This window comes from Thermobia domestica, chromosome 2 (genome assembly GCF_964235325.1).
Source record: "Thermobia domestica chromosome 2, izTheDome1.hap1.1, whole genome shotgun sequence".
Taxonomy (NCBI): Eukaryota; Metazoa; Arthropoda; class Insecta; order Zygentoma; family Lepismatidae; genus Thermobia; species Thermobia domestica.
The window spans coordinates 14,284,742-14,300,902 of NC_137455.1; the positions used below are offsets into that span (position 1 = coordinate 14,284,742).

Consider the following 16,161-nt stretch of genomic DNA (forward strand, 5'->3'; position numbering starts at 1 on the left):
TATGCACAATACGTCAATTAAGCACATTAATTTTTCCCTATGCCAACAAATTTTCAGGCCGGAGAGGGGACTGGAGCCCTATAGGCCCCTAAATACGCCACTGGTAACTTTACGAGTCGGTACTATTATTTTGGATAAGGTATGTAAGGACAATTTGGAGGTTGACAGTTCGTGCAACGCGCTTTCTTGAATAATAATAATAATAATAATAATAATAATAATAATAATAATAATAATAATAATACAAACTTTGGGCGAGTCGGTTTAAGCGTCAAGTCGACACAACTGTATTGTATAGCAATTATGCTTACTTCGGTTCTTTACTAGATAAAAACAATATGAGGTAGTTTTGTGTAGTTGAGGACAGGTGGGAGGAAGGGGACTCGTACGAAAATAAAATGGAAAGCTTATCTGTAGTAAAGGTAAAAACTATTGGTTATTTCTTTATGAATACAAGAATTGCGTTCAGCCTAATGCTTTGTGAATCCCCCTTGACGAGTTTTCTGGCTACGCCACTGGAGCCTTTCATGTGCTTCGGTCCTTTGCTACTCTAACGGCCGCTACGTCTCTGGCTCTGACAGTTCTGCACGTGGACAAAACAATGTTGCCAATTTGCCCTTTATACATTATTTTCTTTGCCCTCGGTTTTGAAAACCAATTAATAACAATACTTCTAAACAGCACACCCAAACACACAAAAAGAAGAGAAAAAAGTTGCAATAACCAAACACAATCTCAATGCAGTTTTCACTCAACTATGCACAAACAAAAGGAAGAACACGAAACGGCAACAACGTATGGTTTCCATGCCAGCGCGGTGACAGCTCGGCCACTCATTGGGCCTTATGGGGGTGTGTCAATGTAGTTTCAACCCTCGCTTTCTTTTACGCATGGCTGTCAGAGCCAGAGATACAGCGGCCATAACTCTATGTAATGTGATTTACGTTGAAAGATGAGCGTTTTGCTGTTAGTTTTTATATTGAATAATTCTATATGCATTGAAAGTTTTCTTATGACTAGTGTTACATATAGAGCCAATAACATCTAATTTGTAGTGTAAATCATCGCAAGAGGACGATGTTTATCAGACAGAGAGGCTACACATCGAAGAGAGGGTTTATAATGGACAAGAATTTACCACCATTCTCTGCACAGGGACAAGATATGTGCCTCCAGGGGGTAAGGCCGGATGGGTTTTGACCTGCACCCCTACTGTGTTTGCTGTATTTGTGTGAGTTATACGAAGTCCCACTACGTCAGTGTTGCCACAGTCCTAGCTCTGAAGTGGGCTGAAAAATAGTACCAAATTGAAACAAAAAGGGCTGAATTCATTTTTTGCCAAAAAGTAAAATATGTTTGCCCATCTATGATCATCCCTAATCAAACTTTAGGCCTATACATAAAGTTTGTTACAACGCGTCGATATAGATCTCTAAAACGCAGAAATGTTCGGGTACTTGTATATTCGTCAATATGGCGTCACTAGTAAACAACTTAACCCAGTAAGCCGGCAACTACGTCAATGTATTTTTTCGTGCTATACCATGCCTTTGGGGGGGGGGGGTACCGGGCGCCGAAGTAACGCGGCGCAAAATTCGGAAGGAAAAAGAATATATATATTGAAGGAAAAGTAAGAAAAAGTGCTCAAAATCAAGGAAAACCAGGGTTTATTCTTTAAAATTTTATTACGCTTCGCGCCAACCATGGTAGCGCTTCGCGGCTGGTCTATCGACCTCAGTCATATGTACGGGTTCACCGTCGTATATTCTCGCCCAGGCGCTGATTTTCCACAGTACGTCATTGTTGCTATTATTGTTTTGATGTAGAATCTTTGCAACGACACACAAATTATAGACTTACTTCAGCACACGCTGGTCTTCTTCAGAATATGCAACACTTGATTCAATGTGTGTGTACTTAAAAAAAAAAAAAAAAAAAAAAAAAAGATTTCAAGCTAAAATATCCCCACACTGCGTCTCTTTCATACGCGGCGCCGATGCGCCCATCTAGCATCACTTGTTTCCCGGTATAGTTCGAATTACGAATTTTCCACACAAAGTTTGCAGCGTTTTGCGGTGCAACGTAACAGAATGAATGTTCACCAGCATTTCTTAAGAATCCAACACAATATGAGTAGCATGAACTTTTGAAAATGTGACAATATTTGTTAAATGGTGCTGAATTGGGTAGAATTGTACCAACTTTTTCACAAAAGGGGCTGAAAATGCCAGCGTGGTACCAACGGGCCGATAAATGACAAAAAGGGCTGAATCTAGTACAATTGTACCAAGTGTGGCAACGCTGCACTACGTGGCGCATTCGTCTAACAACAAAATTCTCCAGATGCGTGAATGCCTATTGAAGGACCTTAAGAAGCAACTCTGGGGGCCTGTTTCTGTGTGTCTACTTGTCAGATATTCAGATACGGAAGAGCCCAAGTAAACTTTGTGAAGAGCGGAGTGTGGCCTACCATATCGGTAACACTGATTCTACAGAATGCATTATAGTTATGCTTGTGTATGTGAGCCCTCTCAAAGAGTATCTGGCTACACCCTGGGATATGATATGTATTTATGATGTAGATTATTAGTTTGCCTTTAATTACGATGCATTTAATTACAATTAAAGCATAACTATTTTTATACTATCACTTACATAAGCGACATGCTTCATAATGGCGTTATAGTTCATTTATGTTTTGTTCTATTTCCTTGACAGCGCTCTACGTTCTATACAGAAACCATAGCTTAGTTCAAAATATATAGAGTTGGCAGTACTTGAGCATACGCCAGCTTATGTCTAAAGCAAATGTTTGGTTTGCAAGGGATGACGGGGGAGTAGGAATTGGGCATGCGCATTCTACAGAAAGCAGACGAAAACCCCGCTGCTTGCAGAAGGCCTGGATGCCCAAGGAACATAACCTACGACAAGAGGAAAGACAGAAAATGTGCATCTGAGTGATGTGCATGCGTAGGTTCCGCTTGCCAAAGTAAAGCGAGAGAGCGCATCCAGAAGATTGCAATGGAAATAATTGTGGTAATTATAAGTAAACAATTTATAAATATAATGAAATACGTACTTTTTCTTCTTAACAGGGGATGCCGGGCATTCAGACGTTCCCTTACGCTATGCCGCTGCTCGCAATCGATAAATTTTAAATCGAACCCGGGACCCCAAGCTTCAGTGGTGAACGCTCTACCACTGAGCCACCGTGGCCCCGTCAGGTAAAGAAGTACACCATTTATGAAGGGCTATGATTAACTAGCAGTTTGCATAATAAGTATCCAATAAATAGAACAAGTGGACTTAAGAGTCTGTATCACCCCTCTCTGTAAAATGCGAAATAGAGGTTATCTCCTTTCATCCTTGAAGCCAATTCACACAACCAATCTTCATCAAAATTTGAGGAGAGCAAGTTGAAGGTTGAATGAAGGGTGGTCTTGATACAGGGGTGTAGCCAAGGGGGGGCCCATCGGGGCCCGGCCCCCCAAATGGTTTCCTGCCCCCCCCCCCAAATGACCAGCTTTTAAAACATCATACTAAAATTATCTCGCTTCATTCATTTAAAAATAACAAAGTTTAGTGACAATTAATAATTTATGGTAAAATAGTAAGGAGAAATATTGTTTTTTTCCATACCGATCGAAAAATGGTATAGTATCTCTTCCTTATACCGATCGAAAAATATGATACTTTTTTTGTGACAGCAGATTACACAATTTACTGCGATTTGTATTTGACAGTTTGAAGACAAACGTTTTAACAAGGTGCTACAAATACAGCCATAAAACAAAGATACTAAACTGATTTGTAAGTACAGTATATTTTTATATGCTTTAACAAGTGTTTTAAAATACATAGAGGATGGAAAATTTGGTGAGAAACAATGCTTTTATTCAATTTGGATTTCATTCGCTCTCTCTTTTATTTCTACTCAGTGTAATAAATTTTTTTTTTTTTTTTTTTTTTTTTTTTTTAGTCACGAATAATAAATATTTTTGTCAGGAAACCGTAAAGAAATTAAGTGAAATTTCAAAGAAAATCAATCTTGTGTAGATAGGTTCTGTATACAAGGTCTTAAATTTAAATATATAGGTAACCAAGAAAAGTTTTGTTGCTTTTTCACCCACCACCTTCGAACATTGATATGTCACCTAACCTGGAAGATCAAAAATAGTCCCCATCAGCATCGACCATCTGAAAACGTTCTGGAAAGCCATGGAATCCATCGCGGTAGAACTTGGTGGGCCGTGAAACGAAGAAAGTATCAGGTGCATTTTGGACTTTTACTAGGGAATTGAACTGGCGTCCTCTAAGGTGATTGTTCAAAGAATGGAGCAGGTGATAATCGGACGGTGCAATACCCGGGGAATATAGTGGTTGCAATATTGTTTCCCATCCAAGGCGGAGAATGGTGTCCTGAGTCATCTTAGCCACGTGGGACTTAGCGTTGTCCCGTAAACGAAGACCCATTTGTAATTCATAAGCGATGGCTCCACAGTTTTGAGTTTTTGTTGAGCACAGCTCAACTGCTGACACTACACAGTTGCATTGATACTCTGACCAACTGGTAGCAGTTCTCGATGCACGATGCACCAAACACAGAGAAGGACCGTATTCTGGTACAGTGCTGTTTTCGGCTGTTTTGAAATCGGTTCATGGGATGCTAACTAATGATGACGACGCCTTGGAGCTTCGCATAGGACACACTTTTTATCACATGTCAACGCCCTGTCCAGAAATGGCTCCGAAACAGTAAATAAACACAGGCGACTGCCGCGTTGCCTTCTGGGCCGGAGTCAAAATATGTGAGACCCATTGACCCAACTTGTAGTGCTTCACAAGTTGATGATGTGCTGCCGAATGGTTTCTCCACAAGTTGGGTCAACCACACACTGAATTGTAGTCCCTGTTCCTCTTTGTACATGTGTTGGTCTTCTGGCACGTGGTGTTTTCGGGTGTTTCGTCATCGTCCTTAAACTTGTTAAACCATCGCTGCAATGTACGAGGCGTCACGACACCCTCACCAAAGGCCTGGCATCTCTTCTGTCCCGCTACAGCGGCGTTTGACCTCCATTTGAACTCGTTCAGCTTACATGATCTTATGACGCTCTGTGGATGTCCCATGTTCCCTCTGTCTTTACGCAAGTTCACGGTGTGTCTGAATTGCCACAACCAGGTAGTATGTTGGATATACCCACACCAACAACTGACGTTCGCCTTATCTCCACTCGCATCCAACTCACGGTGTGAGGTCCAATTGAACACAGACTTCCACGAAAAGGGTCAGAACTTTCTTGGTTACCTTTATAGTTATGCACAAAAGTATAGCGTTTGGTCCCGGGCAGTAGTTCTTGATTAAGGATAATAAAAACTATCTTGAATATAATTTATGGATAATAATAATAATAATAATAATAATAATAATAAGCTAAAATAGTGTTTGTAGTTTTCCAGAAGAAAAGCAAAATTTTCCTTTCTTTCAGGCCTCAAAAACACTAGCAGTAACATTTTTTTGGCTTTGTACATTGTAGCTGCCCCCCCTCAAAAACGACGGGCCCCCCCTATACAAACCTGCTGGCTACACCCCTGTCTTGATACATTTTGCTAATTTATTGTTTATTTCTGCTGTTATTATTATCCTAAAGTTGTCAATTTTTCGAACATTATAAACGTGAAAATAGAAGTAAATTCATGAATTTTCATCAAGACCACCACAGAAGTAGTCTTCATTTGTAAAGTTCAAGCACAAGAAACATAATTATTTAATTCGTATATTCATAAACACGAAAGGAGCGAAGTACTTTATTCAAAATTATTGTGTCATTCGTTTTCCGTCTGTGATCAGCAAAGTGAAATCCATCTCCCCCTCTGGTATGGTCAAGCTTCCTCACTCTCCTCACCCCGTGAAGAACAGAGGAACCTTGCCTTTTCGTGACGACCTTGGAAGCACACAGGAAGCAGGAGGGGGTGGATAACTCTGCAGGAGGGTGAGTGGCGCAAAGGCAATAAACGAAAGGACAAAACAAATGTCAATCGTTCGGTACCAGTCCTATGGTGGAGGAAAATGTTGAGATGGAACTAAATCAGGTTTAAAGAAGTTTTGATGTTTCAAACTCGAGCGTGATATAGGGAGGAGTTGGGGCAAGGGAGAATGTCTCCCTCAGATTTCAATATGACTGAGTTTTATATAATATATATATATATAATATATAATATATATATATATATATACCTAACTTGAAATTTATACCTAACCAATTACATTAAACCTCAGTATTATTATGTATATAAAAATAGACACTAGCAATACATATTCACAATTGGTGTCATTGTGTGACATTTAAAAAAAAACATTTCTAGAAAGAACTATTTGAACAAAATTCCTTGAGGATCCGTCACTGCTGTGAACTTTCTAAATGCAGCAAAATGAATGAAATTAAATGTAAAAATAAATAAATAACTTACCTTTGGGCTTCATTCCATTTTTGAATATTTCCTCCTCTAAAAGGTCTTCGCCTTTTAGAAAGGCTTAATTTTCCGTATTTCTGCGCTCCTTTCTTGTACTCACAGGAACTTCTTGCCATGCTCGTTTTCCGTAGACGTTTAGGTCTGACAAATGTCAACAAACTACGAAGTATGTCCCCATTTGGGGCGGCGCCGCTAAGTCTATTCTTATTACGGAATCTTACCAGGGGAGGAATTAGAATTGGCCCAAATAGCTTTTTTCCCCACGATGTTTTGCGGTACTGTATAACGTTCAGGGGTATTTCGAGAGTCTTTGAACGGCTCTATGATACAGGCTCTTAATAGAACATAAGTGAACTATTATTGCCTGGATATCACTGCCTTTTACAGTTTACGGAAATTGACTTTTGAAACGAAGTCTGAATTACGTATATATTCTCTCGTGGCTATAAATTAACGTACACACTAGGAATACGTCCGTAGTAAGCACACATTAGTGAAGGTGAGTAAGCGCATAAGATTTGTTTCAGCGTTTGCTAATACGACTGGCTCTCCGTGTCTGTGTTTAAGTACTTCAACTGGGGCGGTCTTTTTAAAGTTAATCCTTCATTTCTCCATCTTTCTTTTCGCTACAGTTTGCTGTCCACGCCAATAATGTTGTCTGGAGAACTTCAATGGAAGTTTATACTTCATTTGATAACGTAGCACATAGTGAACCTGAGCTCCATTACGGAATCGATATTTGACACACAAAAAAACGTGGAGAGCGCAGCATTAACGGGAGTAGTAGAAGCCCAAGCTCGAAATTTGAATTGAGAGTTTTTAAATATTTGGTCTTCAATTTATCCTTGATGCCAGTAATCGGGACCAGCAACAATCCGTTTCTCGAATGATAAGCTAATACGTAGATTTTTTTTTTAAATGTAAGTCTAGTTTAACTGATAATTTCATTATAATGGATTTCGTAATACTGAAATAGGTTTTCTTTTGAAAAGCTTGTGTAATAACGCAAAGTGGAAGATTTCAATATCAGCGGAAACATTAACACTGTATGTTTGTGCTCATGGCTATCGCTCGGGCCGAAATATTAAGTAAATAAACAGTGGCGGCTCGTGCTACTTATACTTAGGAGGGCTGCATAATATCTTATTTAGAAATTAATTCCATACGATGGTCCATCCTTGTAGTGAACTTTTCGATAACTCTTATCATTGAAGTTAGGGATTTTTTCAACCATTTCCTTTTCTATTGATATCATGGATGGCAAATGCCGCTAACCATTCTTCTCCCATTGTATTTCTTAGAAAAGTTTTCACTCTTTTAAGGGTAGAGCATCATTCAGGTTCACTCGTATTTAGGGGCAGTATTATGAATATTTTCAAAAGTTTGAGTACTTCAGAAAAAGTGAAAGCAAGACTTTTATAATATTCTGGAGGAAATTCACAGCACCACCAAGTTTTCTAATCTCTTCTCTTGCATTAACTACACTAAGTTCAGTATGTTCATCTTTATTTTATTTTTTTTTAAAAAAAGGAAAGAGCACTGTATATTTATTGAAGATTTTTTCGAGAAAGGAAGCACTAAATTGATCAAAATTAGATTTCTGCACAAGTGAAGATACATAAGTGGTCTGTGAAATGGAAGCGCATGTTTATGTGCTTTAAAATAACGTCATACTTCTTTGGCTGCGTTTGCTCTTGACTCTGTATTTGAAACAATTCTCTTTTGGTTTTGATTTTACGTTTCGATATCAACTAGTCCTATTGATTCCCCGTTTCTATTAATTTCAGTAGTGATGAGCGCAAGACTCTTGGTCTTGCAGTTTTTGCAAGAGTCTTGCATGCAAGACCAAGACCAAGACCAGGAATCCCGATGCAAGACCAAGACCAAGACCATACCTGCAAGACCAAGACCAAGACCAAGACCATACCTGCAAGACCAAGACTCTTGCGCAAGAGTCTTGCACAAGTATGGTACTACTTGATTTTTTATAGAATGTAAAAAGGAAGGGGAAAAATCATTACATCTTTCACGTGAACTTCTTGGCTCCAGTAAAAATACCGCCGGAGTGAATGTATTCCCAGTAGTTTATGCAATCCATGTGAGTCGATCTGCTCCTGTAACATATAGTTACAGTATGTCGTTTTTGAATCGGTTGTTCACGAGACGACCGATAGCATAATTCTATGAATTGTTACAAGCTATAATAACTTCAGTGTCTGATTTACTTTGGTCATCATTTGATCATTCACGACGGCCCATGATTGGATTTTGGGAAATCATACGAAGAATAGTTGTGTCCATAAGAAGTGGATAAGCAAAAATAAACTAGAGCATGTTATGGACACGGTAGCTCAGTGGCAGAGCGTGCACCTCTGGTACATAGGGCCCTGGTTCGATCGCAGCTTGCGCTATGTGAGCTTCTTTGGTGAACAAACACCCTGTGCGTGTGTTTTCCCGTTTCCTCGTACTTTCTTCATTCCACCATATCTCATCATCACTGTTTCCCTTAGCCTCAGTGTAATAATCGTGGGACGTTAAAGTAATATTTCATTTCATTTCAAAACATATTAATGGTGTTCTTCTTCCAAAACTAAAGAAATGTAGTATTGAACATCGGCAATTCCGTACACCATAGATGTCGACTACATGGGTATGGCATTGGCTCTGAGGTTCAAGCATCCGTTGGAAATTTTTAATGTGTACTTATAAAATTAATATTGAAATAACATTTTCATCACATTGACAAAAACTTAGCGCATATGACCGCAAGTTTGATTTCATAGGTGGATGCTTATACGTTAAATAATTGTTTATAATATAACTTATAGCCCCCTTAGGTATACGGCATATCTAGAATTCAACGATATAACATTATACAACAATAAATAATCTATATCCACAACTGAGAGTGATTTCGTACTTATTTCAAATAGCTTAAAGTTTGATGCCGTTATTATGTATTTCTAATGTAGGTCAAAAGTATTGATATAAATTGAGTTTACACAAAAGACATAGCCAGTTGAGTCGTTTTCAGTTTTCACTCAAATTATTTTAAAATATTGGGGCCGCGGTGGCTCAATGGTAGAGCGTTCAGCTCTGGTGTTTGGGGTCCCGCGTTCGATCCCAGCCCCCGCCAAGTGAACTTTGTGGTGGACAAACACCGTGTGCGTGGGTTTCCTTGGGGTTCTCCCGTTTCCTCTCACTTTCTTCTTTCCACCATTTTCATTCATTTTCATTATCATCATCTCCTTTAGCCTAGCCGGCATAAGCGTGGGACGTAAAACTCACAAATTTAATTTCATTTCATATTCTAAAATATTAAGAGGTTTAATTATTATTATTTTAATTTTTTCTCTCTATTTTGGTCAATATTGCAAAACATATCATCATCGTCATAATAATAGCTATTCTGCCATTATTGGCAAGTCACTTGCTGCAGCTGAGAAGCTTCGATGACTGTGGTCCTCAGCTAGTCTCTTCGTCTTAACGTAGCAATTTTCTGTCTTAATATCTTTCTTCAACTACAATCTCCTTCGCCCCCTTCCTCTAGTACGTCCCTCATAATACAGTTCCTCCTCAGCCAATGTCCTCCTCATTATTACATCTAAAATTCTTCTTTTCTCTCCTACTGCTACTATTTCTAAAACCTTCGCATTCGTTTTCCGTTCACCCCAGCTGATTCTCTCCTTTTTTCTCCATGCCCACATTTAGAAAGTCTAACTGTTTCATCGTTTTTGCGTAATGTCCTTGTTTCTGCCCCATACAGTACATATTAGAATCAGTAAAACTAAATTTCAATATTTAATTGGGAGTTTGTTCAATACAAAGATGAGCTAATCGTGGTTAGAAAGAAAAAAATCTGACGCCTTTAGATTGTAAAAATAATTTTGCAATTTATGGTATTTCAGTAATCTGTGCCGTCTTGGTTTTCTTTCATGCGTCTCACTGTCAGGGGTAGCCTCCCCAGTTTGGGAACCAGTGGAGTATTGGATCTGTTAAAACAAATAAAAATATTACGAAATGTTGTGATTTATCTTATAAGTAGTGAAGCGTGATCACCCATTGAAAAAAAAAGTAAAGGTCATCGCCTATGTTGTACAGTATCATCACACTTACACGAAGGTAAAATATATTACATTTAGAAACATACATTGTATTTCCCTCACTATTGATGCAATGTAGGATTTATTATCCCTTATATCCAGAGTAAAATTTACTTATGAAAATCATAGATTTCTTAAAAGCAAAACTTGCAAGACTCTTGCAAGCAAGACCAAGACTGGGTGTGCAAGAACAAGACCAAGACCAAGACTAGGTGTGCAAGACCAAGACCAAGACCAAGACCGAGGGTTCCAGTGCAAGACCAAGACCAAGACCAAGACCACCCGGGTCTTGGTCTTGGTCTTGCATTTGCTCATCACTAAATTTCAGTAGTGAAGACAGATAAATATAACTGAACTTTTCCTGCATCTATATGATAACTATGTAGTTGGTTATGTAGAATATCTAGATGTTACATAACTAAGTTAAAAAAAAAATAGGCAAAAATAAAATTATTCAGTTCAGTAAGCATTAGGGTATATCTCTCCCAGTACAAGGCAGACGCTTCATTTATTGTTGTAGTGCTTCAGATCTCGGATTCTGACAAAATTTGGAAGCATTCTTTTAGTTCTTCCTGCTTTTCATGCACCACATTAACAGTCCTAGATTTAAAATTTCATCTGGTTGGTCCACCACTGGGTATCCGCTTTGCAAAACAGGAATCTAAAACTGCTGTTCTGTTATGAGAACGAGAGAAAAACCGGAATAGCAGAAAGATTAGAAAAGAATATTCTGGTTTTAGTGGCTCTTTCCATTACAAAATTTAATTGATGAGCAAAACAGTGCACAAAATAATCATTGGGATACACCTGTCTCACTTTGGCCTCGACTCCATTTATAGCCCTACTCACTACAGGTGCGCCAATAAGATCACTCATAAGAACAAAACAGACCACTCTAAAAGAACTGCAAAAAAATCTAATTGTATACTGTGATATTTCATAAATTTTTCACTTGTCTTTTGGAAACACTGATACAGAAGATAAAAACCACAAGTAACAGCACGCAAATACTGAAAGAATTAAATATAATCGTATTTTTGAAAGAATTAAATATAATCGAATATTGCACAGAATAAATCAGTTGCCTACTAGAAACACCCCGCCAGCAGACAAACCAACCAACCCCAAACAAAGTATACTCAGCGTTGCTAATCAAAAAAAAAGGGGGATTATGCCACTCGAAGCTAAAATCAGAAACTAAATAGGAATGGCCAGGGGCATGGGCGGCGATTAGGGTGGGCAAAGAGGGGCAGTTGCCCCCCCCCCCACTTTTTTAAAGTAACCCGTTAATGTATATAGTTTCATTTGGAAATGTGAAGTTTTTGTATGTATTACTGTTTCATGGAAAAAATGGTACCATATAATATTTGCCGTTCCGTGAGTACATATTGGTTGTCTTCCTGTGGAGTTAAAAAAGCTACAGGATCTGCGTTTTAATTGTGGCGGAAAATAACCCAAAAATTAACCTATTGGGAGCACAATTCCAGCATACTTTCACTTCTTCTTACAAGGGGTTGATATGTAAGTCAGCCGCTTTGAAACTAATTGAGAGAACATTAAAAAAAAAAAAAAGTATTTCACAAGTTATTCTTTAATTGCACAAAAATTGACAGCTCCTAAAATATCTTTTCTTCTATCAAGTAATAAAGAATGTTGATTGAAAAAGAGTAATGAGAAACAACATCTACCTTTTTCATTTTTTGCAGTGTAATATACATTGAAGTGGTGTGTTTAGGGATGTCACACGAGCACGGGTGTCTCTGGCGGGGGGGAGGACGAGGGGGACGCGTCCCCCCAATATTTTGAAGTACAAAATATTCAATACTTTATTCTAATTTAATTTATTTACTAACGACAGATTATCATATAAATAATAATAATTACATTTATTTGGAATATAATATTCAGGCTGTGAAACGATTGTAATCGAGTTCTTGGTATACTTTAAGGAGTCCGTGAAGGTAAGCAGAAAGGTAACAAATGGAATCGAAGTTAATAAACAGGTTGGGCTAGGTAGTGCCATTTAAATCACTTTATTTGATGTCCCCCCAAATTTTACATGCTAGAGACGCCAGTGTATACGAGTGTATCTATCTATTAAAATGCTACAATAGCAATTAAAAGCGCCTGAGCTCCAACCTATAACTTTGGCTTTCAAATCTTTCATTTGCGGTTTTGTGTGATTTCACGTTTAACAGAGACAAACATTTTAAGTATTTGTACTTTAAATAGTCTAAATTAGTTAACTATATCTTTTTCATAAAGTTTATGATATAAAATTATTGTTCAAAGCCTTTGTATTTTAATAAGCCTTCTGTAAAATCAATGCATGTGAATTGTGCTTCCATCTTCCGAGTTCTTTTAAACTGTGTTTATATGTTTGTGGTCAATCCTTTCGACTATGAGATCTCTAGAAAGATGATGTTTTCACTGATAGATTGGAAATTTTGCGTAGATTGTCCAGTTTTGATTGAATATTAAAAAAAAAAAAACATGGCCATTATTTCTTTATTACATTCTTTTATGGTACGCTGGAAGCGTTGAAATTAAAAAAAAAAAAAAAAAAAAAACTAAAGCATCATACCCTATGTGTTATACATTTCAACACCACGATGTTGTATATTGGGGTTGTATATGTCTCAGGCGTTTGATCTATGGCCAAATAATAGTGAAAAAGAAAGGATAACCATTTCTCGAGTCTTAAGATAAATCTTTATTTTTTGAGTGTTTTGCCCAATGAACACCATATATAACTGACATTATAATTAATTGTATATGTAATGTATTTGCTTATTACATATTGCATGCAAGAAAGAAAACACTGGTCATACGTGAATTAGAAACTCCAACCGGAAGTAGGCTCAAATCTTGCAAACGGTGCGAGATATTGAGAAAAAATAATCGAAAACATCTCCCCTTTATGATACCCCTTGCCATTTTTTTAAAAAAAAATCAAGACGTCTTTCACTTGTGTCTGTAAAGGGACATGTACATATGTTGTGAGGAATGAGAAGGAGATTTATGCTCATATGCGAATGATGCGCTGTGTAGAGAGCACAGGTTCAGCTAGTATACAATTAAATTTAGTGAACTCAACATAGCTCTATGTTTTGGGATTATAACTGGAGTGTGGAGTGATTCTAAGTATTGTTGTGTTTTGATGTGTTCCAAAAAAGTGAAAACTGCACCTAATGGGAACGAACATGCTTCGGGAAGCTGCAAAAGCAAATATTGCTTTAAAGTCGTAGCATATTTTTGTAGTATTTAGTCTTTCATTTTCTAAGAGTTATAAATATGAGTTGTTCATTAATCCCCAGTCCCAATATAACTTTTGTAAAACAAGCCTTATTACTGATTAATATTATCCTTTCTATTTATTTGTTTTGCAAATTTATTATTAAATAATCTGATCATACAATTTTGCAGACAGAATTTTAAGATGTTCACAAGCAAGGAATCAAATCTTTCTTACATCTTCGTTGTTTAAGAGTACGAAGGACTAGTACCCACTTATGTTGCTCTTGTCAATTTACTTAATAGAATATGAAATACGACATACGGTATTTTAACCGAAAAAGATCCTATCGTATTGGTTATACAACCTTTCGTCAAAGTGTTAGAAACAACCAGAGAAACTAATATTCAGATCATGTTTTACCCTCCCACTTTTAACGTCCAATCGCCGCCACTGACCAGGGGATATTTCCTTAGAGTTGGCAAGCCTGAATATACGTACTCCGCTGATCATGCAGACGAACACAAAACAAGAAGAGCGCGCTTGCGCACACTGTCAAGCATCCGGAAGGACTGCTGAAAAGGGGAGGAAGTAGAATTACAGCATCGTAAGAAAGGCCAGGCGAGATTGTACTAACAGTCCCAGGGGGTGAAGTGAAACAACAAGTTTGCTTCAAGAAAGTGAAAAATTGAACAACAAAACGCGCGGGCATAAAAAGGGCATAAATATAAAGATTGATTATTAAGTCTCGAATCGGAAATATGGAATTACGTTTGGGGGGGCTGCAGTCCTGCAGCCTTCCCCCACGGGCCGCCGCTGCAAATAAACCTACGCTATTAGAGAGCTACGGGTTTAAAAGTGAGTACAACATATAAACACTTTCAGAAAGGTTAGGTGTGGTGTGTGCTTGTCAGACAATATGTACATTATTATTGTCGGTAGATTTATATAATTAATAAATCTTCCCGGCGGGAGCTCATGTGGTTCGGATACCACGTTAATCAGTAGGTCCACGTCTCATATAGCCTCGCTGCTGAACGGGACGTTAAAACTCAAAATCAATCAATCAATCAATTAATAAATCTCTTCTTTATTACATATGTCATATATGTGTGGGTGGGGGGGAGTAAGGCATTATTGTCTCATTTTGAATTATTGCATCTTCAAACTTTACGTGCTGTTAGCATAATTTTATCCCCCCTCCCAAATATAAATTGTGTAATTCGCACACTGCACTGATGTTTTAAACAGTCACACCCGCTAAAATAAATCAAGGAGTATGTTTAGTACAAGGGGTCCAGAAACACGTAAAAAAACACAAAATTTACAGGAGAAATGAATGATGCAAGTACTTAGACATAACATAACGTAACCAAATCTAACCTAACATAAACTAATCTAAGCTAACCTGAACTAACCTAAACTAATCTAATATTGGTAGAAATAAGCGAAATATTATCATTTTTTGGAAAATTATGCGGGACTCCTACACTAATATAACAAACTAAACTACTCTAACCTAACCTAAACTACCCTAAACCAACCGAATTGGAACAGAAATTTCCAAAATTGTAACATTTTTTAGAGAAAATAGCTGGACCCCTTCTGCTAAACATAGGCCATATACAATAACGATTTGAGAATTGGCAAGTGACAACCCTGCATTCATTCTTTAAGTTCAATTACGTTTATATTGTTGTTCACAGTAGTGTTAATAAGGATAAAAGAAAGTGGTGAGGACAATGACATGAATTTGGAGTTCGAAACTGAAGATTATTGAATAAGTTTATTATATATTATTAGTAGTGTTGTACTTGTTTCAACAATTATCACGTGTATAACGAATATACGATAATTTTAAATGCGAAAATCGATAATTTTGTTGTCTGAGGTTGGCAACTCTGATACTACTTACCGTATTGCTTCCAACTCTCTTCTCTCTTTCCAGTACCTCTGAAGATTTCTACTTGAGCGGGACTTCTTCAATGGAAAACTCGAGTATGCTGCCTTCCGTTTTCTTTTTATTTTTTCTTCCCCAGAATTCATCTTCAAACATCAAATAAAATGGATAAACTATCAATTAAAAATCAACTAAACTCTCAACTACACGAAAATCTAGTTGCTACATACAGGTTTTTCTTTTCTAAGTGAAGAATGAGTAAAAAAATGAAGGAAAACTAGCCAGACCGCAATGAACTGGAGGGAATGTCGGTGATTGGCTGCATGGCATAAAGAGGCTGTCTTTCGAAATCCTTTTGTCTCGAGTTTCAAGGAACTTTCGCTATTTTCCCACTTGTTCACAGCTGTGCTGTGGACTAGGCTCAAACTTCAAAGCCAAGTTACTTGCTGCAA

The 16,161-nt window shown here is 37.6% G+C and overlaps 1 protein-coding gene across 11 annotated transcripts in view; it reads right to left on the reverse strand.

Annotated features, from left to right (window-relative positions):
- LOC145670271 (uncharacterized) overlaps positions 1-16,161 on the reverse strand; it is a 312,108-nt gene that overhangs the window by 190,312 nt on the left and 105,635 nt on the right. The window contains exon 1 of one of the 11 annotated variants that reach the window (XM_081738890.1): positions 15,725-15,870. The exons of 7 other annotated variants lie outside the window; for them this stretch is intronic. In XM_081738890.1, coding sequence (XP_081595016.1) covers positions 15,725-15,855 — 131 coding nt within the window. In that variant the 5' untranslated portion in view covers positions 15,856-15,870. Of the gene's footprint in view, positions 1-6,468; positions 6,626-15,724; positions 15,871-16,161 lie in introns of those variants that run through there. 3 more of the 11 variants (XM_081739027.1, XM_081738949.1, XM_081738865.1) reach the window with 3 other exon arrangements.